This window comes from Sarcophilus harrisii, chromosome 3 (genome assembly GCF_902635505.1).
Source record: "Sarcophilus harrisii chromosome 3, mSarHar1.11, whole genome shotgun sequence".
Taxonomy (NCBI): Eukaryota; Metazoa; Chordata; class Mammalia; order Dasyuromorphia; family Dasyuridae; genus Sarcophilus; species Sarcophilus harrisii.
In genome coordinates, this window is record NC_045428.1 from 83104995 (window position 1) to 83129788 (window position 24794).

Consider the following 24794-nt stretch of genomic DNA (forward strand, 5'->3'; position numbering starts at 1 on the left):
TTGTTTTTACATTAACAAAGATTCTCATTAAATTTTATTTCAATTTCAAGGATACAGACAAGAAGCAAGTTTCACAGTTATACATAGTAATAGGCATCAGTACAGTTACTGGGTTGGATGGCTGTAGTTAGGTTGTGGACATGTTCCAGAGTGCCAAGAGCTAGCTAGTTTGCCAGTCTTCACTCACCATTGAAATGTTGTCTTTTATATTCCTCCTATTTGGAACATTACTGCTGTGTCCATGTTTACAAGATATTTAAACCTTACAACGCTAGAGAAATCAGGTAGGATAGCACAAAATTGTTCTGACATTTAAAGACTATTGAGGACAAGTCAAAAAATGGCTGCTTTGGTGTTTCCTGCCAAGGTTTATTTACCTGTAGGTAAATACAATATTTAAAGGAGCTTTAGGGTCTGGCAGCACAAAAATGAAAATTAACAAGTATAAGCTATTTCTGGTATTAATGTAAGCACCAGCATTGCTTGGCTCCTGGCTAGTTTTTCTCAGACACTCTGAAATTGTCATACTTTACAAATGAACTTGATTTTAGATAGTGCCCAACTACAGTTATTTGAGATCACCTGGCAAGAGCCCCAAATTCACTGTTTGTGTGTATGTGTTTAAGATGTAATCCCAGGACCTGAACTCCTAATAAGCTATTAAATCCTTGGGAAGAAAGCTTTAATTTTTTTTAGCCCACCATTTCCACTCAAACCTACACTTCAGACGTTTATTAGGCGTGATCTAGCCAGATTACCAAAATGGGGAAAAAAATCCCAATGCAGTGTTTAAAATAGTTTACAATATAGATTAACAGTTCATTTGAAAAGAACCATCTGTATACATTTTGCTCCCCCCCCCCCAAAAAAGGCTGAACCTTTGGTACAGATAATCTAGGGAAAAAAGACAGAAGCATATAATATTGGTGGCTTACATACAAGTGGTAGGACAAGTGTGTTATAGTTGCAGCTACAAAGTGTAATATAAAATGATCACTTAATATAGATGCTAACTCCCCAGAGGTTAATTCAATGCCTACAAGTTAAAAGAATTTTTTTAAAAAATTTTTAAGCAACACTAAGCAAAAACAATATTCCTCCTGTTATTTTTAAGATCACACTAACGCATGTATTTATTTAATAAATTCCTAGACAAAACCTTATGAAATAAGGAAGTTATTTTAGTTAGATGGTATTTAGCACATCTCTCTCCTTTCACCTTGCAATATCTCTAAGTGAACAAATCTTTTGATTCCAGAAAAATTGCACTCTTTTATAGGTGCATGTGAATAGTGACACTTTTGAGAACAAAGTTATGCCAGGTGGTCAAGTGTATGATTTTAAGAAAAGGCAAAAAGGAAGGAATTTGGGCAAATGTAGAAAAGTGGCTGTTTACCAGAAATCTCTTTGTATTGCTTAACCAACAGTACAACATACTCACTATTGGATTTGAAATCACTTTTAAAACTTGTTCAATAGCTCTTGGCAGCTGTTATTTTATGAAGGAATAATTTTGTATTCAAAATTTAGTAATCCTGGATTTCTATTATATAAATTTCAATGAAATTCAACTGCAAAGTATCCATTAGTTTAACAACACAACTACTAGTTGATAGTAGTATATTAAGTAAGTCCATGTGGACACAATACACAAGGAAAAGATTAATCTGAAATTGTAATGGGTGGACATGTAGCTACAAAAAAAATATATGTAAATCCAGATCAGAATTGGACTTTCAGTTTTACAGTGGGCAAGAAAAATGGCATATTATCCCCCTTATATAAAAGGCTGAAATTGCTTGTATCCAAGCAAATAATCAACAGATGCACATCCTATATTCAAGTATCTAGCTGAGAAATTTAAAATTATTTTATACTTAAGACTGGTTTCTCAAATTTCAATCCTATTCTCCAAAAGCGACTATAGCCATAATTCTATTTTACTTTCACCAATAAAGAATGCTCATTATTATGAAATTCATAATAGCTATTTGTAGAGAACTGGGACCAAAATTTGCTTAAACATTTCTATTTCCATTGTCTCACAAAGTTCTGATGAAGAACTTGAAAGTATGAAAACTAAGCTCATGAAAAAAACCTTTACAAACCAGAAGAGGTGAAGCCCATATTACTTCCACTGAAGATTAACACTCTAACTGAATTAAGAAATCAGTCCCTTAAGCTACTTCATTTGAATACCTTCCACCTACTTGATTAATCTCTTAACCCCCCCCCCCAAAGTTCTGTAGGTAATTTGTCTTTCAATTTTTAATAAATCAGACAGGGAAAATGTTGGCGTTGAAGACATTTTCTCTTAATACTTAATCCCAGACTTAGCTCAAGTATTTTAAATATCTTTAGCAGAGCTGAAATTTTATCTTAATATTACCAGTCAGGAAACACATCGACAACCAAAAAAAAAAAAAAAAAAAAAAATTGAAACATCTTTGAAAGCACAGTATTATTAGCCATTCCATTAGGGATGGTTTCAGAATGTGAGGTTAGCTGCTATATTCATTGATTGCCATAGCAGGCAAACCCCTCATTTCATTCCTTTGTGTTTCATAAAAACCACTCATATTGAATCTTGGCACCTGGTACAAAGCTCAAGTACTAAAGGAGTTAAGCCTAGCTAAGTCATCATTTAAACTCATTGACTTTCTAAGTGGTCCATGTAATAACTTTAACGAATCCTAACTATGCCATTAATAGTAGGAAAGGACTTCTGTGATCAGGGAAGAGACAGCTTGGAAAGTCAATCACACTCATACACACATACCCCTTTTTAAATGTACACAGTATGCAACTAAACAGTTTTAAGTAATTTTGATTGTATTGTAGTTACATGCAATTTCACTGTGGCGGTAAATTATTGTAGCTCACATAGATTAGTCCTCTAGGTACTTTGGGACATACTCAGATGAAAGTAGCATTTACATTAGTTACGAATTGCAATGACAGTTTCAGTGTGTTATTATACAATGCCAGTCATTTAGGCATGGATGTTTTCAAGTTCCAACTGAACAAAAACGGATCTATTAAACCTAAGTTTAAGGATGGCCTTTATTTTTTAAAAAAGTCTTTAGGACTACAAATTACAAAGGAAGCAGATCACTACAGTAGAAACCTATTAGATACATAATATCTACGTATGAAAACTTTTAACATACACTCCACTCACAAGACTATCAGTTATAATGCTCTTCCTTATAAGGCTATTATACTTTCAAATTATATTACACTTCATTTCTTCAAGGTGTATCTTTAATTTTAAATACCAAATTCTTGGCTCTTAATGGCACATGCTAAGATAGGGCATATTTCACTGAAGTCCTGGTGACAGTTTCCAGCTTTGGTGAAGAGTTAAGAACACCTTATTTCATAATGGTAACTTAAAATATTGTTTCCCTACCACAAAATTTAGCTGCCAAAAATGAGGCAACAATTACCTACTCATCTTCTAACAGCTATGCTATATGAGAAGACAAATTATCAGCAAAGATAAAGTAAAAAGGTAAGCCATCAGAATAAAAAGAAAGCTGGAAAGGAAACTTTTTGGCTTGTGGCAATAAGAACATGGCAACTGGGGTAGATATTAGGCAAATGCTCAAGTCATCCCTGTATACACTAAAGAATGAAGACAGTCCAGTATGGCCAAGTGGTATCACATCATTGCATTTCAATACAACAAACAGGGTGACTATGCCAATAGGACAGATCTGACAAGGTTAGGCTTGGAGTCTCAAAAGGGCTCTTTGTAATCTATAATACACTGGTCACTTAACATATTAAACAATTTTGCTGAATTTAGGATATTTGTCACTTCCTTGCATGCACTCCCTTTAATGATTCCTATTGTAAGAACTTAAAGTTCTCCAGAGTGCAAGAAACTATAAATTACAATGCTATTTTAACAAGACATTTGTAAGTAGACCTGGAGATGGTGGCACAGCAGATGCTCACCTACTTTTACTGACTAAAACACTGAATACAGAAAAGTATACAATGAAGAGATCTTCGGTTTTTTCTTTTCACCTCCTTTGGTCACTGGTACTGCCTTCATTTTTCTGAATTGCTTCTCACCAATTCCTTCACTTACAAGTGAGAAACTAGGGAGCAAAGGTAATAGAAATTTTAGCTGTAGGCTACTTGGAAACCCTTTTTACTTAAACTTTTAATAATGCCAAAAAAATAAGTGTCAACAGAAATATTCTTCAGTAATATCAACAACTGAGCTAATTTACTTTAAAATCAATGTTCAGAAATTAACCCTCGAGGTTGTAGCATAGGAGATTATCATCTGATGAATGGGGCTCTGAACACCATTTAATGCTGCCTTTTCATTTCATACCAAATTATCACACAAGTCATTTGCCTTTTGACTTTGGATACTTGTACAGTTTAATTTGCAAACAGAATTCCCATAACAAATTGTTTTTAACCAAATCATGTCTTGTAAACTGTTTATAGAAAACCCAGGGAATAAAATGAACTGTTCATTGTGGAAGGCCTTAAATTACATTATTACAGTAGAAAATACAGGAGGTAGAAGATAACTGAAAAGACTAATGCAACATTAGATTCAAATCTATAGCTCCTGTAGCTACTTAAAACATGGTTTTAAAAACTAAACCCAACATTTTTCAGTAACCATAGAAAACAGTTAAAATAAATTTGCCATGAAAGCCCTTATATCATGCTTGATACAGGGAGGTAGGAAGATGTAAGAACCAGAAGGACACATGAGACATGACATTTTATCTACAACTCCTGTTTGCTTTACTGAGCTTGTAGTTTTTCACAATTCAGTCGCCTTCTTCCGCTTCAGACTCAGATTCTGGGGGGAAAAAAAGGTCAAAAAATTTCACATCAGCGACATGCCAGTGTAACAACAACAAAAGCCAAAAACACATTTCTAGGATGTTGGTTTACCAAATATCTCACTTAAAATCCAAAATGAAAAAACAAGCACAAAAACCAAAGTCTGAAAGCTAAGTGCTGACTCCAAGTGTTTTTTTGCTATTGTATTTCTAAATATATTATCAGAAAGGTGCCTACCTTTTGTCAACTTTCCAAAGCACCCATTTTAAGAGAAAACAAAGGCATAATCTGGCCTATTCTCAGCCTTATTTTTACTTTCTCTAAAATCTTAGTTAACCCTTAAAAACAATACTTTTTGAAACATGCAAAAAACTAAAGAATAACTCTTTAGAGTTGCAAAGGTCCATAATAATGAAATGTGTTTAAAACAGCAAAAATTCTGCATAATATCTATAAAAAGCAACAGGTACTTTTTAGCTAGTAACAATTCACTGGAAATAATAAACTTCCTTAAGAGATGATTAACTTACCTTCTTCTGCATTCTTGAGCCACTCTACAAATTTTTTCATTTGCTCAAGAAAGACACTTTTCCCCTTTGCAACATGTGCATCTTTATACCACTTCAAAATGGGCTCTTCACTCAGGACTTCAGCTATAAAGGAGACCAAATTAATTATAATCAGTTGACCCTGAACATGTTCTTTTTTCTCTGTGGATTTTCAGTTTTTGTGTGTTGACATTTATCTTACTATCTTGATAGCCATTAAACAGTAGGCTAAGTAATTCTAAGTTCCCTGTACTGCAGGGTTCGAATTGCAAGTAAAGACCTCTATAAAAATAAAAACCAGAGTGGGGGGGAGAGGGGGAGGAAGAAAGATATCTACTTCTAAGTGCCAACAATTAGGAAAAACTAAGTTATTTTTACTGCATAAAATTTTATACATGGTTAGAATAGGCTATTTGTGTGTGTATGGAGGGGGGAGGAAAGAGTCAGATGATGGTATAAAGGTACTAGCATGACACTCAGCAGCTAGGTGGTGCCCTTGTGTGACTCTAGGCAACTCACTTAATCCATTTACCTCAGCTCAGAAGGAAATGGCAAATTGCTCCAATATCTGACCAAAAAAAAAAAAAAAAAAAAAAAAAAAAAAAAAAAAAAAACAAACCCCAAAACCCAATGGGGTCCCCAAAAGTAGGACATAAACCTAAAGAACTGAACAATTGTGACTGATTTCTTTTTAGTGGTCCTTATCTGAATCCAGACAGCATATTTCCATTAGCTTGGAACCAGTTACGATACCTAATTTTAACTTTCAATCCCTACAAAGATCTGCTATTGATTAGATTTGATATAAAAGGCAAAAAACCTGATCTTCTGAATTATAGGAATATTTAAACAAATTTCTGTGTTGCATGGAAACACTGGGCTGTTGGATTGAATTACTTCCAAAGGGCACCTTTCACTGGCGATCCCATGATCAAGTCTGTTTAGACTGATTCTACTTCTGATCTTATAAGAAAAAAATCTCCCACAATCAAATACTAGCTTGGTTTTCAGGACTTACAAATTTTTAATACTGGTCGTGGGTTCTAGATTTATATAGATCGTAAATCTTTTCCTTACAGTAATTTCCTGGATTTTTTTTTTTTTTTTTTTTGCTTCTTACCAAACTTATTGTATTTTCCAGGAATGCTTCCAAATTCAGTATTTTACCCTATTTTTTTTTCCCCTCTAATTTTCTTCTTTCAGTGGGTTTACAATTAATTTTTACCATTTCTTGGGAATATTTTTTTGTTTCTTTTAAAACAGTTTTTTAAAAAATATAACTTTTTTATTTACAAGATATATGCAGAGGTAATTTTTCAGCATTGACCTTTGCAAAACCTTCTGTTCCAAATTTTCCCCTCCTTCCCCTACATGGCAGGTAGACCTATATGTTAAAGTACATGTAAAACATAGTTTTTGCAGGTAAGAATTTCCTTCCTCCCAAATAACTTCTAGCTTTTTTGTAAGTTCTCAAATCATTCTGAGAACTTGAGTCTTTCAAATATTATATTAATAAGAAAATTATAGGCAAATATTCTCTGAAGGAAGATGTTAAAGCCCTAAGGAATTCTATGACTTTGTTCTGTTTGGAGCAAATCCAATATACCATCAGCCCTCCGCACCCCCCTCTCCCCCTGGTATTCTTAGCACTAAACAATGCTGGGCACAACAAAGTATTTCATAAACGTTTAATGACTTACTGTACAGGTTTCATTGGACAATCCTCTAATGATTCCCACCCCCACCCCCCTTCTAGTTCTAAGACCTATGAATAAGAAATCGGGAGGTTCACTTTTATAATTTCTACTAAGGATCTTTTTTTAGTTCTTAATCTCAGATCCTGAGAATTTATAGGGAACTTAGTTCTAAAGGAAAGAGCATTAGTGCACAGCATGCAGTTCATCATTTGGTAAAGTTAATGATTCTGGGAAGTCAAAATCTAGCTTTTATCCTTGTTGACTATTGGGTCTTCATCTTGGGCAACTATCTGAATCACTCAACAGTAAGGTTTCAGCATGGAGGTTCACCTTAAACTTTCCCCCATTTTAAAGCTTATCCAAGTTGTCTAATATTATCAACATCTAATAATCTTGGTCTAACAAAATTGATAAATGCTTAACAAAAATCATCTTAAGAGAAACATCACACTTCACCTGTCAAATTATCAAAAGGATTCTTGTTTATGGTACGGTAGAACATACCATCCTTTCAATATTTATGTTTTATGATTCTACAATAGTCAATGGCTAAGAATCAATATAGTAACTAGAATGGGTACTTGGTAACTCAAAATGAAAATTGTTTAGAATTTCTTATTCACATTATGATTTTAAAAAATTTCAAAATATGATGAAATTAGGTTCCTTCAGGCTATGGTAGTGATACCTAACATTCTAAGATTTTTTTTTTTTTTTTTTTTAAACATTCTCGAGAAATTTACAAACTTTTAAACGTTCTATCACAGAATCAAGAAGTAGGAAGACCTGGAGGCAGGATAGGACTTCTGGGCTCATGTCTGCTATATGACCCCAGACAAGGTCATTTAACCTCAGTGCCTAGGGAATTCTTTAAAACTCTTATAGGATTTTAGAGTTGAAGTCCTTCTATCTAGTTGGAACTCCCCTCATTTGATACAGGAGGAAATGAATCTGGAGAAGAGAAATCATTTGTGGAAGGTCATGAGGGCAGAAATGGCTTGAGCTGGTAGAGTTAAACATAAGTCCTGACTCAGATGGGATTCAAAAAAATTTGTGTGTGTGTGTGTATACACACATACATATAATTTTATATATTTTAATATTTTATACACACACATATTCAAAAAAATCTTAAATTACCTTTATAAAAAAGCACCACAATTTTCTGGAAGGCTTTCATGAAGTGAATGTTGTCATAACAGTACTCCTGAATCTTCAGTAACAGAGTCAGCTCAGACTGACCTTGAGTAGTAAAGGCAGCAAGTAGAGGGCTATATTGCTTTAAAAGGAGAAAAAAGTTATCATAAAGATTCCATGATAAGTTTCTTGTTAAGTTACAAGTCAGTGATTATGTGACTTTTAAAAAGTCAAGAGAAATAAACTTGCCATTTTGCAATACTAGAGTCCAAAAAAGAAAAATTACACATATTCAAAGTATGCTAGATAAGCTTAAAATAATACAATCTCAAACATTGACAACTGCCAGACATTTCATTAATAATTCCCAATAAATGTGTGCATTCTGCAAATTATTCCGTAAAGAAAGGATGTCAATAAAACTGGATTAAAAAAAAAAAATTATGTCACCTGAGACAGAGTTTTTGTAAAATTGCTTCTAGTCTTTCCTGTTCTAAATCCATGAATATTCTGAGATAGGATATGACAACTGTTTGCTCAATTGCCATAGAAGAGTCAAAATAAAACTTTGAGACAACAGCAGCTGCTTTGGCTCATTTTTTTCCCCACTTAAAAGCAGCAACTTTTGGAAGTAAAAAAAATAGTTCTAAAGTCAGCACTGACAATGAATTTCTTCTTAGTTTCCCTTTGATAATCTTTTCCATAGCAGTTCATTTAAATTTTTTTTTTGGGGGGGGTGGGGGGGAAGAGAAGGGTACAATTAAATCAAATTCCAAAACAAAATCAAAAGTTGGAAGGGATGAGATCATCTAAGCCAATGAGTTTTAAGTCAATACCTTCAAATGCTTGATGGCTTGCTCTGCTACCAGCTCCTCCTTTTTGTTCCATTCCACAGTGCTCATTACACTTGACCAGACTATGCCTATAACGATCTGTTCTGGGATATTGTTTTTCTTCATCTCCTCCTTGACATACAAAATTATCTGCAAAAGTATCCCAAGTTCAGTAGGAGAAATCAGTTCTGGCCCTTGTATATTTTTAGCTTAAAGCTACATATCTAAGTCAATGAAGATTTTCTGTTTTCCAGACAAATGCCAGTTTCTTTCTCCCTCTGACCCCACCCCATATAATTTTGAAGTTAGAACGAAACAGATCATTTAATCCAACACCTCTGTCAATATTTAAGAAGAAACTTGAGTTTCAGAGAGTCAAGTTATTTGAAGAAGTTTTATTACAATAGGTAGAAAAGCCACGAGTATACCAATCATATAATCCATTTTCTATTATGATTCTAGTAAACAGCAATATTGTAGGATGATCAACTTGAATGATTTAGCTGTTTTAAGCAACACAATGATCCAAGACAATTCCAAAGGAATAATGAAAAATGCTATCCCATCTCCAGAAAAATAACTAAGTGTGAATGCAGCTAACCAAACATAAAATGCAAAAAAAAAGTTCTGTTACAATTGTAAAGTTCACTTTGGCCCTCAGAAAGACATTAAAATCCACTCAATTCTTAATTACTTAACCTAAAAGGACTGAGGAAGAGAATAAGGATAGCAGCTGACTACTGAAGTAACAGAGACAATCATGGAACAAAGTCGTAGAATTCCTTAATGTTGTCAAGGAATTCTTCTTTCCAGTGAAAATGGAATGCTTGGAAGAGAAGAGTGAAATTGTGAGAGGGCTTGTAGGACATTTCTTTAAAAAAAAAAAAAAAAAGGGGGGGGGGGGGAGGAAGTGAATAAAAAATAGAATCAAAAAGAAGCAGAAAAAAAGTTATAAGAAATATATTTATAAAAACTAAGAACCACCAAAATTAAAGCTACAGCCTTCTGAAGACAAAATAAAATGAATGACCAAAGATAACTTACATCCTTAAATGGATCACCACGTGACATTTGTTCTTGAAGTTCTTTCTGTAGCTCTTTTCGAGCTCCTATGGTTTGCTGGTTCCGAACATACTCAGAAAGTTCTTTTAGACCTGCTTCGGTAAAATATTTTGTGAAGTGCTCAACACTTTGTTTGTTAGCAGGAAAAAGTTCCTGAAATAAAATCAGATGAGCTATTAGTTTTTCTGAATTTGCTTCCAAAGACTAATAAGAGAAAAAACAAACAACCAACAACAAAAACCAACTTTATGCTGATTTTTATTCATTTAAAAATAAGGACAAATCCATATACCATCAGTCTGTTGTCCATGCTGACTTTTCGAAGACTAGCAGCTACTGCATTGATATCTTTTTCATTTATCCATGATTTAAACAGCTTTACAGCAAAGGCCGCTGAAACGCCTAAAGAATCAAATAGAATATTTTTGTTAAAAAAAAAAAAAAAAAAAAGCTTATTCCTTAAACTAAGGGTCAAAGCATAAGATTACAACATAGAGCAGGAATATCAAAACACTCACACTCAAAAACATAAAAATCCTAAAACCAGCTGACATCTATTTCTCTCCCATAAATCTCCAAATTTTGAGCCAAAGAAAAGACAATTGACAAAAATAAAATAAATTACCTTCTTTAACCAAATTCTCATTATAAAGGCTGTTAAGAATGGATGCATTAAGTGTCCCATTGGCCAGAAGAACCCCAGTCAACATGGCCAGTTTGTTCCTCTCAGACTCTGAAAAACCCTTTAAGAATAGCAGCAGCTGTAGGAATAAATGATAAGTATTAAAAACCAGAAATAATACAATCACATTATTTGAAATGGAGGTGGGATTATTTGTTAAATGCACACCAGTAAGATTTGTGATTAAGTCTGAAAAACTTTCCCCATTAAGTGTTAAGTTTGAGTGTCCCAGGTTCTATGGGTTTTCATTAAAATTTTTATCAAAGCTTACCCAGATTTCCATTCCCTTTCTTTTAATTCTGCATAAGGTTTTAAACATTTAACAAAATCAAAATTATATTTAAAACAGATACAACAAATTAAAAAAATTTGATACTTAAGTAGCATATATGTAGACAACAAATAATTTGATTTTTTTTCTGGTTGGTTGTCTTCCTTCACCAATAAATTTTTTTACTTAACAACTAGTTGCAAGTTCTGACACAATTCAAACACCAAATAAGTGCTGTATAAAATCCCCGAAACTAAAAATTTCAGCACTGAAGGGATAAATTGAAATATAAAGAAATTTCATTATCTGAATGAAAAGTATTAAAATACTCGCTGAGTCACCAAAAATACTTTCACATCAAAACTGTTCCTTGTACCTTTTTAACTTCATCCTCAAATCCCTTTTCAAGGTATTTGTATCGCCTGATTAACTTGTTGAATACCTATGAAAGAAATCAGTTAGATTAGTATGTATATATATTTTTATAAATACCAACACGAATACTGTCTTTTGTTCCCTACCTACAGTTTTTAAAGCACCACGTTATTGGAAGGGATCTCAAAACAATCTAGTCCAGGTCTTTACTTGGAGGGTCAGTGAACTTGGGTTTTCTTTAAAGAAAGATTAATTTAAAAAAATCAATTGTTTAAGTATATATAAGCTTTTTAACTGAATGAATCTTCTAAGCCAGGTTTTATTTCTTTAACAGAAGAACTTATTTGGTAAGCTTTAAAAATCCATATATGAACTGAAAGTGCATTTGACTCTTCACTGTAGAAATGAGACTATAGATAGGGAATACACTTTATTTACTGTAAGAATAAACTGGGTGTGCAGGTTAGTTTTATAGAACTTTCTTTTTAAAATCAAGAGAAGGCTCATCAGGAGGAAGGCTAAAGAGGAAATAAATGATTTAAAAATAAAAAGCTACAATAAAAACAATTATTATATCTGTATCTAAAATTTTATTGGCTCAAGCAGAATTGGTGAGCAAATTCCTTCTACTACACTAAGGTAGTTCACAGCAGCTGCTCTGCTTGCCTGTAGTCCTGAGAGTTAACTTTTGTGACATGTCTAGGGGTCATAGCCAGTACTTGAACCCAAGTCCTCTTCTTCCTAACCCCAAAGGTTCAGCTCTCTATTCATTAGATCAAAATGCTTCCAAAAATAAAGATGAAAATAGTTATATGCAGAATAGTCCTACTCTGAAAAATAACACTTGGGAGGAAACTGGGGGGAAGGGCAGGGAGGGACCACTCCAGAGTGAAAAGGAAAACAGCATAGTTTCCTACTATTTTAATTTATTTTTTATATTATTATATTAATTTATTACATTGTACTATTTAAGCATCTAAATGTATTTATTATTTAAGTATTATTTAATATTTAATGTATTATTTAAGAGTTTGATATTTTTGAAACTAAAAACTGATACTTATTTGGCATTAGGAAACTATGTGCAAACATCTTTATAACCTCAAAAATTGGAAATCCATTCAGTGTGAACTAGACTTAGTATAATTTGTTAAAACTCCTTAACCTGTGAGTTTATAATAGGAAAGCTCTTACCTGAGCAAAGGCTTGCATGGTCTCTAGGTCTTCTTGTGCTGCAAATACACAGACATCTGTACGCATCATGTCATCTGCCAGTGTACCACCTGGGGCTGAGATGTAGGCAACAAAAATAACATCATTCTGATAACCCAATAAAGGTGAAAGTGACTTTACAACACAACATTTTCTAAACTATTTTAAAGGGCAGTAATAAAAATGTATGTTAAAATGTATGTATATATATATGTTAAAAGTATGGCTATCAACAGCCATTCTGAGCTCTAATTTGGACAAGTGAAAGTCAGAATGTAAATGGATTAGCAGGAAAAAGCTCAGCACAATCTATCCAATTCTAGTTTTGACACAGCCGGATTTGTAAGAAAAGGCATTGATAAAAGGGATACATTTCTTTAACTTTTACAAACTGAAAATGTCATTTTCAAACTTTTTAGGGTAATTCAAATATCAATTATCCTGGACCTTTAAAATTTGAGCATGAAACCTGAAGGCTAGAAGATCAGTTTAACTAGGAATAACTTTATATTAAAAATTGCATTAAACTATTACAGTCTTAATGATTTTTTAATCCTAGAAATTTTATGGTGACTAAAGTACCCTGAAAAGTTTGTATATTAACATTAATTAAAAACTAATTATTAAAAATCTTGGGTATACTTTCAGAGTTGACAAGTTGTTGTTTTTTTTTTTAATGAAATTTAAAAACCACCACCACCACCCACAAAAAAATTATTAACCTCAAAGCTACATCCACTGGCATTTTATACCAAAAACTGACCTACCAAGTTTACACTGATTTCACAATCCTTTTCATAGATTTTATTGTTGATCAATAGTAGGTAAACATATACAGAAACAGCATGGAAGTAATACAAAGTACTGAATAACAAGTAACTGATTTTTAAGAATTTTTAAAAAAATGCAGAAGATGGAATCAACTACTTTTCCAGATTAAAGTTGAAAATATTAATTTGAGACATTTGGTAAAGAATTAACTACCTAAAGTAAAAATGAAATAGACCAGTTCTTATCATTAAGGAAGCAAAAAACTGTAGTTACTATGCCTGGGTGTGGGGCGCAATTAACAGACTCAGTTACTAAGTCAGTTCTGTTTAAGTGAAGAAAAGGCATTAATAATTACAATTCAAAAATCACTCAAAATCTAATAATTCAATTGAGGCATAAAGTACTAGATTTGAAATCAGGAAGACCATCTGAATTAATCCTATGTACCATGCACCTTGCCCTTAGTTTTCTTATCTGTAAAAAGGCAGACTTAAAAAGAGACCAAGTCAAGTATTTTATAAATTTCAGCTATGACAGTTCTGTGTAACTGTTAAAGGACTAATAAGTCCAAGAATATAGTGGAAAAAAAAAATACAAACATGAAAAGAACAAGGCTAAGCTGTGATAGGTTGTTAAAGGTATTAAACAAAGCTGTAATAATTAAACTTCATATTTGGTTACTCCAGTCCATATACTGATGTTGTTCAAGAGAATCACTTACCCAGCATGCCACCAGCCACCAGAATGTCAAAGAGTGTTTCTGCATATCGGCGATAATCAAGTTTTGCCCCAGAAGCATCAAGAAATTTTGCTACTGCTTCCAAATCAGTGCCAGTTTCAGTTAAACCTTGAATAATACAGTCCTGAAACTGAGTAGGGTCAAACCTCTCTTTTTCATCTGAAATAAAAAAGCACCCAAATTTAGACAAATCCCCCAAACAAAACAAATGGAGTCCAATATCTTTCTAAGATTCATAACATGGCTTCAATCTATTCTCAATTCTTCCTCCATGGAACTCAACAAGACTTAAGCGTGCTATTTCCAGAGTCCAAGTCTTTGCCACTAAACAGTCCTCACCTGGGAGGGCTTCAGGTGATCTTGTCCTTTTGGTTAAATCCTAGATAACCTAGGTGGAGGAGGCAAAATTTCTTAGCTAGAACCAACCTAGTTCTGAGAGCTCCAACAAACCACTCCAATTTCTATAACATTCATGGCCAATACTATTCATTCAGTATTTATATTCAGCCTTGCAAATAAACAGATTTACTAAAAGTCTTTCTCCTCCCATGGCAGAGAATGTAATTTTTCAGCTATTCTTTTGTTCTAATCTTGACTTTTTAAAGTACTGACATTACTCTAAGCTAAATCTGTTCCAGATAAAATCTGAATAAATAGTATTTTGGAGAAGAAACCCTACAAACTTTAGAAAAAAAGAAAAAAAAAACAACACCAAGTCATTTGGGGAAAAATGACTCATGTTATATTATATGGGTATATATAATACACTACAACTTCATGAAGTATGAGAGACCTGCCAACTGTGCCAGAAGCAAATGAACTGTATCCTCACCCCCATTCTAGGAATAATATACAATATATCATTCTTCACATAAAGATACTATTAATCTATATAATCAGTTTATTCAATTTGACTGCTCCTTTCCTTATTATGGTGATATTCAACAAGTTTCAGGTTTAATTCTTCTTTTCTCTGCCCCTTCTCTCTCCTCTGAATTATGAAAAAAGAGTGAATTAGGAACACTGATTCTGTTCATGGGATAGACTTTTACAGACCTTAGGTGAGATGTAACCCACTTTCTAGTACCACCACAAAAGAAAAGTAATCCAAAATACCACAAAGCAAAAAGCATCTTTTCACATAAAACTTAGAACTTGCAAGTTAACGAAACCTACACACCAAAACCTAAGAAAAACAACATCCAGCCTCCCAACAAAGCTCTAGGATCACATCCATACTACTTAAGTTTTGGGCAAGCCACCTACTTTACCCGCTGCATGCCTTGATTCTCATCTCTAAAATGGGGATATAACATGCCCTATTTTACAGGTTTATCTGGAGGATCAAAAAATTTTTTTTCCCTTAAATATATAAGGGCTTCAAAATAATAGCTAACATATTTTTATAATGCTTGCTATTGTGCCAGGCACTGGTCTAAGCACTTCACAATTATCAATCTTATTTGGTCCCTCACGACAATCATGGAAAGCATTTTACAGATGAGGAAACTTGAGACTTGCTCAGGGACACCCAGCTGTTAAATGTCTGGGATCACTTTTGAACTCGGGTCTTCTTAGACTCCTGGCCAGATGTTCTATCCACTTGGTAACCAAACTGGCCTCAAAAAAGTCCAGAGTTCTATGCCACAAAGATCCACTACTACTACTCTATGCTACTAATTTTAACAGTTCCTACTTATGATGCTTTAAGCTTTTCAATGTACCTTATGAATTATTTTAATCTTTTCATATCAAGTGGCAAATGAAGTTCAAGAATTCATCTGTAGAATTCTCACTATTTTGAAAGACTTCCCTCTGTATTGGTGGTCTCTCAAAAAACCTATCTTGCAAATTACTCTCTCCGAATTGTAATTTCTTTCAAGGCTCGGCTTATGTGCCACTTCTAGGAAAAGTATCTTTGTAATTCCCCTTAATTGGGGCTTTTATCTTCCTTTTATGTTTACCCTTCTAACCACGTTACAGGGCTTTTATCTAATAGATAAAGCCTAAGATTTGAAATCCAGAATGCTTTTCAAACAAATACATGCGTATATTTAGGCTTCAAAGTTCCCATTAGAAAGGCAAGCTCCTTGAAACAATAGTTTTTTTGGGGAGGAAAGGCAGGGATCTTGGCCTTGCATGGTATGTACTTAAAGTGTGGTGGATTGCACAAAAGATAACAATCACCAAAAATTATCTGCATGCTAGCTATTCGGTCTAGGAGTCCCCATTTAAAAAAAAAAAAAAAAAAAAGGATTTCTAACCAACTGATTTTTTAAAAAAAGAAAATTGAATAACACCAGGACTATTTCTCCAAAGTCTTTTGGGTGATGATTAATAGCACATTTCATGACTGCATCACAATAGTAGTACCTCCCTAAGAATATGAAATCTACCCCAGAATTTTTACACATTTGAGCATCCCACACAAATACTCCATGAAGTTTGAGTATCATTAATGAGCTAAACTTAAATTCTTAGCTAGAAAATACACTTCACAAGAATTTTTAAATACTCAAACTACTAATGGTCAGAAGTTACATCCTATGAGAACTGTTCAACTCCTTAGCTGTATGAGTACAAAAAAAAGGCTAAGAAACTTTGAGAAAAGCAGAATGCACTCTTTGTAAAAACCTAAAATCTGTTTCAGTCAACAAGAAAACTTAAGGGAAAAAAACCACAACTACAACATTGATTTGATGGGACCAAAAATAACACCTGTATCAAATCTTAAAAGTGAGAATGGGAAATGTGTAAACGGAGGACAAAAGGCTAAAACCACCAACCCCTTAATGATACTCACCTCTTTTTCTAGTTTTAAAACGCTGGCCTGATAGCGTTGGCTTTTGCTGCTTTTGATTATTCATAAAAGACACCCTGGTAAAGAGAAACAGGTTCTTCAAAATGACAACCAAGCACTTTCTTTTACACACAATTTCCCGGTCTCACCACAGCGCCTTCGGGGCAGGGGATGCGTGCCCACTCAGAGTGCCCAGGACGAGCCCTCGGGCCGGGGCCGGGCTGTAACAGCGCTTCGGCGGGCTCGCACGCCCGGGATAAGGCACAACTAACTCCAACCCCGGGTCCCAGCCGGGCCCCAGACGCGGCTCCCCCTCCCCCCGGCCCGGGAGCTCTAAGGGAAGGGACGGACGCGGCCAGAGGCGCTCCCCGGCAGCAAGGCCTGCTCGTGGCTTCCATCCCGCCCCGGGACAGCCCCCCGCGGCCGCGGCGGCTTCATGCACGGCCCCCCCACCCCCCGGAGGGGCTCCGGCCAGCCGCCGAGCTGGCCGTGCTCCTGCTCCCCGCTGCACCGGGGAAAGGAAGCCCCCCCCCCCCCCCCCCGCAGCTCTCAGACACGGCACGTGTCCGCCGGCCCCTCTCCCGGGCCGTGACACGGGGCGAGGGCTGGGCCGGGGCGGGGGACCCGGTCACCGCCGCGGAGGCGACGCCACTGCCCCCCTCATCCCTTCCCCCACTGACCCCGTAGCCGGCGGCGGCCGCCGCAGCGAGCGGACCACAGGCGCCGAAGCGCTCCGCGCCGGGGCCCCCGCCGCCCCGTACATCCGCCTACCCTCCAGCAGTAGCAGCGGCGGCGGCGGCGGTGGCGGCGGCGGCGGCTCCGGCTCCTCCGCCCCGCCCGCCGGCCCGGAACCCCCCACGCGTACGACACTCAACAGAGGCCGCGGCGGCTTTGTTACCCAGGCCGGTCCCGGGCGGGGTCACACCGCGCAGAGCCAGGCGATGGCGACCGGGCCAGGCTCCGGCCGCCCGCTCCTCGCTCCCACCGCCTCCCCTTGCCCAGGCACGGCCCCGAATTCAGACCTCGGCTCGGACGGGCCTGGCCTCGTGCGGTCGCCACCACCACCTCCACCACGGCAGGCCAGGCCCTCGCCGCCTTCTCGCCGAGGCACGGAGGGCCGGGCGGCCCGCCTCCCGCCTCCCGGCCAGCCCCAGCGGCCGAGGACAGCCTCACCTTACCGAATTTAAGGCGGAGAGAAAAGAGCCAGAAATCCCCGAGGTGGCGGTAACTGCGGCGGTGGCTCCTCTGCGACCGGAACTAACGCGAAGAGGAGGGAGGAGGAGGTGCCACCCCCCCTCCTCAGCCCGTCTCATATCGCGAGACCTCCTCTCCCTCTCCCTCCTCCTCCTCCTCCTTCCCCTCTTTCCCCCTCCCACTCAGTAGTCCTCCAGCCCGGCATTTTTCATTCCCAGTGCGGCGGGGGGGCGTGGTTAGAAGGGTAAACGTAAAAGGAAGCAAGAAGGCCTTTCTCGTTTTTCTCTTTTCCCCAACCGAATGAAGTTCCACCAACACCTCTTCTTCGAATGATCCCTCTTGGCGCTACTGTCCCCCGCGCTTTTACTACAAGCCCTAGGGATTCTGTTCTCGCCCCCACCCCTCCCGGCCTGAGTTCGTTGGACGGGTCCACTTTGGAGCGCCTTGACTCCACCCTCCCCCGCCCTTCCTCGCCCTCCCCCGGCCTGGCACCGGAAGCGGGCTAGCGTGGGCCGCGGGGGGTGTGGGGCCGGAGGGGGAGATGCGGGTGCCGCTGCTGCTGGGGAGTGGGAGAGGACGGGGCAGAGGGGAGAAGGCCGCCTGGGCCAGGTTTTGGAGCCTGCGGGGGCGTGTGGGATGACCCTCGGGTCGGCGGTGGACGGCACTTCGCCTATGGCGACCCCGCACCCCGCCGGTCTCCGTCCCTGCTCCCTGGAGGGGCCGCGGGGAACCCGCGCCTTCCACCTCCCAGAGTCCTCCGGGTCCCCCGTGGGAAACTTCCTCGATCTGACCCACAGAGCTTCCTCCCCGTCCGCCGACGCTTGGCGCTTAGTGCTTACAGAGGGCTTTGCGCCTCGACCCACTTCCCACTCGTAAAACGGCGTGGATTAATCTCGCGGGCACAGTTTTCCTTTTTAGAGTTAAGTAACTAGGCGCGTTGCCGCTGGCCCGGACTGCGTCTCCATTTTCTCCCGTGCAGCTGTTGAGCGCCTGCTGTGTACCAGCCCTGGGCTGTTCAGACCGCCCCGAAGGATACCTTGTCCTCTAGGAATCTAGGAAGGAGATTAGGACGAGAAAACGCCCCGGCTCCCTCCCGCCACCCCCCAGTCAGGCATCGTTAAGTAATACCTGCTGTATAGCCGGTGGGGGGTGCCGGGATAACCGGCACCAGGGAACCTGCCCTGAGCCTTGTGTAGGTGCTGGGCAGCCCGCGTCCCTCCAAATGAGACAAAATGACATTAAGTGGTTGTCATCGGTGTCAACTCCCGATTTAGCAAGTTTTCCTTTTTCTTGGCAGGTCAGTGCCTGTGTTACGGCATGCTTAAAGACCTAGAGGGGGAACGCAAATTTAGTGACTTGATCCAAAATGTATGTATTGGAAGCCCTTGAACCCAGGTTCGTGGCTGCAAGGGGTCACACTGCTTATTGGTGGAAGATAAGATATTTCAAGAAACATGTGTTAAGCACCTACTCTGTGCCAGGCGCTGCGCTAGTTTTAAGACTCCCTCCTGAGGATCTTTCAATCTAATGGAAACAAATAGATGCAAAGTAAGCTATAATGGGATAAATAGGAGATAATGAATAGAAGGGAAGCATTGGAATTGAGAGGCTGGGGAAGACTTGCTCTAGGAGTTGGGCGAATGGGAGAGAAATGTTAGCGGGGCATGGGGTAGAAAGGAGAGATCAGAAAAAGATGTGCTTGACATCTGGGCTGAGTGAAGTTGGGTGGTTCCATAAAAGTGTGGGGGGGAGGGGACGCAGTCTGTAATGGGTCTAGGAAGACTGGTTTGTGTGCAAGGCTTTAAATGAAGACAGTTTGTATTGGCTCCTGATGCAAACTTTGGGATTTATTGAACACAGGTTAGGCCTGGATTTTAGGGAAATCACTGGTGCCTATAATGGAGTGAAAGACCAGAGGTAGTGGTTTGTCCTTTTCTTGGACATGCAAGTGAATTGGATTTAAGTTAGGGAGGGCTGAGCAAGGTCCCCTGCCTCACTTTCCCCTCCAGAGCCATTGGGATCAAGTGAGAGGATGTAGATCAGGAGGACTGGAGATGGCCCTGGATGCAATAGGAGGCCTTGGCCTTTTTAAGCTCAAATCTTCCACTGGTCTCATTTTGACTGAGGCCACATCCATTCAATGATTACGGTTAGGTAGTGATTGAGGCAGACTCTCCTCTTTTACTATCAAAAACAAAAATCTAAATGAATGAATGAATTTGGGAGGGGAAGATCCTACAGGTTTCTGGCCAAAGCAGAAATGATTGCTATTTACATTCAATCTGAAGGATTAGGTCCTTGGTGGCTAGGTAGACCGTAGGGAAGGCCTTGATTGGAGAAAGCCTTTGTTGAATTTGAGACTCAAGGCCCTGCGGCTGTCTTTGTTGCTGTGGGCCCTTGTTGGATTGCTTGCAGTGACAGTATTATGCTAACCCTACAGTTATTGCAATTCCTTTACTAAAAAAAAGGCCTCACCTTTCCCTTGTCAATAGCTTGTTGATTAGGAATTGTCCACCTTATGGCAGCCAATTCTCTAGGAATTTATTTATTTATTTAATAGCCTTTTATTTACAGGTTATATGCATGGGTAACTTTACAGCATTGACAATTTGCCAAACCTTTTGTTCCAATTTTTCACCTCTTACCCCCCTCCCCCAGATGGCAGGATGACCAGTAGATGTTAAATATATTAAAATACAAATTAGATACACAATAAGTATACATGACCAAACCGTTATTTTGCTGTACAAAAAGAATCAGACTCTGAAATATTGTACAATTAGCTTGTGAAGGAAATCAAAAATGCAGGTGGGCAAAAATATCAATTCTCTAGGAATTTAGCCGCCTTTATGGCATCAGGTCTTATTTCCATCTTGCCCTGTTGTTGATGTTCTTAGAAGCTTTGCCCCTTGTTATGATGTCTTTCCCTTTTGTTAATTTGCAAGTTCTGCTAGGGAACTTAACCAGAGTTTTTCCCTTTGTTAATCCCTAACTTCCCTTTGGAATTTAGCCTGCTGCCAATAGCAATAAAATATTTGTTTCTTGATTTGGAGAAGATCTAAGCCTAGAAATTCTTTTGACACTTTGTAACATGGATGTTCTCTCCTAAGAGAGAGGGAATCTGGGTGCAGGGGTTGGGTCTATGAAAGGTATTTTTACATGAGTGCTAGCAGGTTTTAGAGAAACATGGATAGGTACTGGAGAACATAAAAGGAGATAATCTATATGAAAATCTAGTTCATAATGAAAGAGAATTTTCAATGTAAGCTCTCTGAGACAGACCATCTTGTTTTTTGTCTTGTTAACCCCAACTCCTAGTGACACATAGGAGCTTGATAAATATTTGTTGAATAATTAAAAAAAGGAAGTCTATAGCACCATAATCCAGGATTTGGTGGGACCATGATTGAAATAGGAAGTTTTCAGCCTCACATCAATAATTACTTACTTGTGTTGACCTTGAAAAAGTCATTTAATTTTTCAGGGCCATGTTTTCTCCTCCGTAAATGAAGAGACTTGACTTTCTAAGATCTCTTCTAGCTTTCAAAATAAGAAATACCCGTCCTCTCTAAACAACCATGGAGACCTACAGTTACCTGGCCTGACTCTGAATTCTTATGAAATGATGAGTAGCTACAAAGAATGCATTTTAAAATTAATTTTATATTGGATAAAGAAATAGAAAAGTTTCATTTCCAGTCATGGTTAACCATAGAATTTCTAATGTTCAGTAGTGATAAGGTGTTCAGTGTAAGGTGTGGTTAGCAGAGGAATTGATCCCTGAGGCAGGCAGAGAGAAGGCTCTGATAAACTCTGATAGTTTAGCTACCTTTGGGGAGTCATCCAATCTGAAATCCAAATTACATCAAACCCCTGAAACTTACCCTCTGGAGAGGTCTTGAGCAGTCTCACCTTGCCATGCCCTGGCAGAAATCCCAGTCATGTCCCTGGGGATAAATTTTCCCTGTAAAATCTACTTAATGGGCCATCCCATGGCTGCTGCCCTCTTTTGAGTCAGTTTGCCATGGTACTTTGCCTCATGATGTCATTCTCCTTACTGTCCTCCTCCACCCCATGCCACGTGATATCTCCACTGTGTTCCTCAATCCCACTTCTCCTTACAGCTAACTCACTCTTTTAGGGTGCTAGGTCCCTTTCAGAATTTAGCCTGCCAGCTAAGGGCGTGTCCCAATCTCATGAAGTAGTATTTCTACTGAGTAATTGTGATTCCACTGAGGAACTTGTGCTTTCTCACTCTATTTCATATTTACCATTTCTGGTGTCTGTTATGTCCCTTCATTTTGTCTGTTATCTCCCTAAATAAATGTACCATTTGCCAAAGAGAGTGGCTATTGTGAATTCTTCACATGAACCCAACTTTTGGTAACTACCATCATCTGGTGTCTTTATAACCCACATACATCATTTTGGCTCAAACCATAACATTAAGGTTTTGGAATTTTTTGATAGTTTTTTGTTCCTTATTTAGAAATTAAAAACTAGCTTTTATATGACTGTGTTATGGATTTTGTGAAAGACAGGTTCTTTGAATACAGGCTGACATTTAGGAAATATTTGAGTCAAAGATGTAGGATCCCCTGCAAACTCGAATGAAGTCCAGAATTGCATTAAATTACCCTCCCTATCATTTGAATTTAAAACTTACATTAAATTGACATAATGCACATTTCATAACAGAGAATTTTCAATTGCCACCAGGAAAAATTAGAGTATTTTTAAATTATGAATGTATATGTCATTTTTTTGTTTGCTATGTATCAGACATTGTGCCAAAGTACACTAGATACAACTATAATAAGCAAGATTTTTCCTGCCCTCAAGGAACTTGTATCTTTAGCAGGGAAGACAACAACTCAAAGCAAAAAGGAACTGAAATGAGGGATGTATGCTTAAAGGCTCATTGAAAAGTGTTGTAGAGACTTGGACCTTGCGAGATAAGGTGAAAGCAGATCTATCCAAAGGATGGATATCTTTAAGAGCTGAAGGATCCAGAGTATGGAGTCTAGGTTACCAGTAGAGAAGAGGAGGAAGTGATGGGACATGGTTAACATAGGTGGGGACATGGCATGGAGGCTTGGCATGGGGCAAGATAAGGCATGAATGATGATGCTGATTTGTTATGACAAAGTTAATAAGTAAAAAAAAAACAATATTTAACATTTAATAAAAATATACAGGTAGGTTATTCTTTTAATTGCATTTTTTTTTTTTGGTTGAGGCAATTAGAGTTAAGTGACTTGCCCAGAGTCATACAACTAGTAAGTGTGAAGTGTTAAGTGTCTGAGTTCAGATTTGAACTGAGGTCCTCCTGTCTTCAGAGTTGGTGCTCTATCCACTGTGCCACCTAGCTGCCCATTAAATGGAATTTTAAAATACAGAATAAAAGACAAACATTCTGGCATTTGGAACTTTGTGAAGAGATTGAAATAATTGCTGGAAATCTTAAGAAAACTTGTTTTGTTTTGACAAAGAAATACAGTAATTAACTGGTGTGCAAAAATTAAGAACTGGTTAGTATTTATTGAGAAAACACTGCCTGATTAATTCAGTTCAGTCCAATTCAAGATGACAAACATTTAAGTAAAGGATTTCCTCCCCTCTTCTCCTTTCCCTATCTCCAGATATGTGAAAGGATTTCACTTGGCTGCTCAGGATGCAAAGAAAATAGATTCTGATCCCTGTTCATAAGAAACTTGTACGGAATCCATCCATATGTTAAAAATGAACATATCTTAAGGTATAAAACATTTTATATTTTAAGTTTTATTCTTCTACAATGATTTTAAGTTAATGTAGTAAGCTCTTAGCAAAGGAAGTAAAATCAAACTAATTAATCAAAAAACAAATAGAAATGGTAGTTGCAGTATGTCTACTTCTACCTATCCTTCCTACCCTCCAAGTTTTACTGACTTTGCCTTTAATTTCTTTGTACTAGTGTGTTTTTATTATAGTCAAATGTTTGCATAGTTTGAATAAGTTGATCTTACTTTGATACTTTAGAACTTGACAATGTATTAAAGAGGTAGAGTCCAGGAATACTCTCCATTGGTGGTGTCAGAAATCCGGGGACATTGCAGTCACTGCTGGGAAAGTCTTTGGTTGTAGAAGGAATAGAGAAGTCATTAGCCCTGAAGTTGTGAATTCAGAGTGCAGCTTTGTTAGTTAGTGGTTAGTATTGATGTGAAGACATGCCATCTAATAGTTTCCTATTTTAAATAATTATTCTTGCTCATTCAGTTGTTTTTATCTGCCAGAATCCAAGTACCATCAGTATCCATTCAGTAATAACCAGAATTTAATGGAGTGCCAAAACTCCCACTAAAACTTGTACTGCTAACAATATTTTTAAAAATTGTATTCTTTAAATTTAAATTTTACAATTCCAAATCTCTTACCTCTAACCCTTCCCTACTCTTTGGGAAGACAAGAAAATCAAAATGTATATAAATATACAGAGAGGGTCACAGACAGTGGGGAAACTCTGGGTGAGGTATAAGACCCTTCAGCCCAGAGGGAACCTGCTAACAACTTCTGGTTTGGCTCTCTATCTCCCCTAAGGGCTGTTGGCCATACTGAAAAGTGGGGCAGTGACAACCTGTGTTGTGATTGAAGCCAAGTGAAACCTTTCAGA

The 24794-nt window shown here is 37.9% G+C and overlaps 1 protein-coding gene and 1 long non-coding RNA gene across 5 annotated transcripts; one reads left to right on the forward strand and one right to left on the reverse strand.

Moving 5' to 3' along the window:
* Window positions 1-18332, reverse strand: BZW1 (basic leucine zipper and W2 domains 1). Of its 4 annotated transcripts, none has more exons than XM_012546320.2 (12): window positions 18127-18332; window positions 16952-17025; window positions 14131-14307; window positions 12621-12715; window positions 11428-11493; window positions 10724-10859; window positions 10391-10500; window positions 10081-10251; window positions 9040-9186; window positions 8207-8345; window positions 5352-5474; window positions 1-4837 (listed from the first exon to the last, which is right to left on the reverse strand). In XM_012546320.2, the coding sequence occupies exons 2-12, from the start codon at window positions 17013-17015 to the stop codon at window positions 4806-4808; spliced, it is 1260 nt and encodes a 419-aa protein (XP_012401774.1). In that variant the 5' UTR covers window positions 17016-17025; window positions 18127-18332; the 3' UTR covers window positions 1-4805. The 4 variants fall into 4 exon arrangements, with proteins under 4 accessions (XP_012401774.1, XP_012401775.1, XP_031814226.1 ...); XM_012546321.3 differs by having other exon boundaries at window positions 18122-18254; XM_031958366.1 differs by lacking the exon at window positions 18127-18332 and adding an exon at window positions 17629-17726.
* LOC116422245 lies at window positions 18259-24794 on the forward strand. Its single transcript, XR_004232807.1, has 3 exons — window positions 18259-19061; window positions 23785-23900; window positions 24722-24794. It is a non-coding gene; the product is annotated as an uncharacterized LOC116422245 (long non-coding RNA).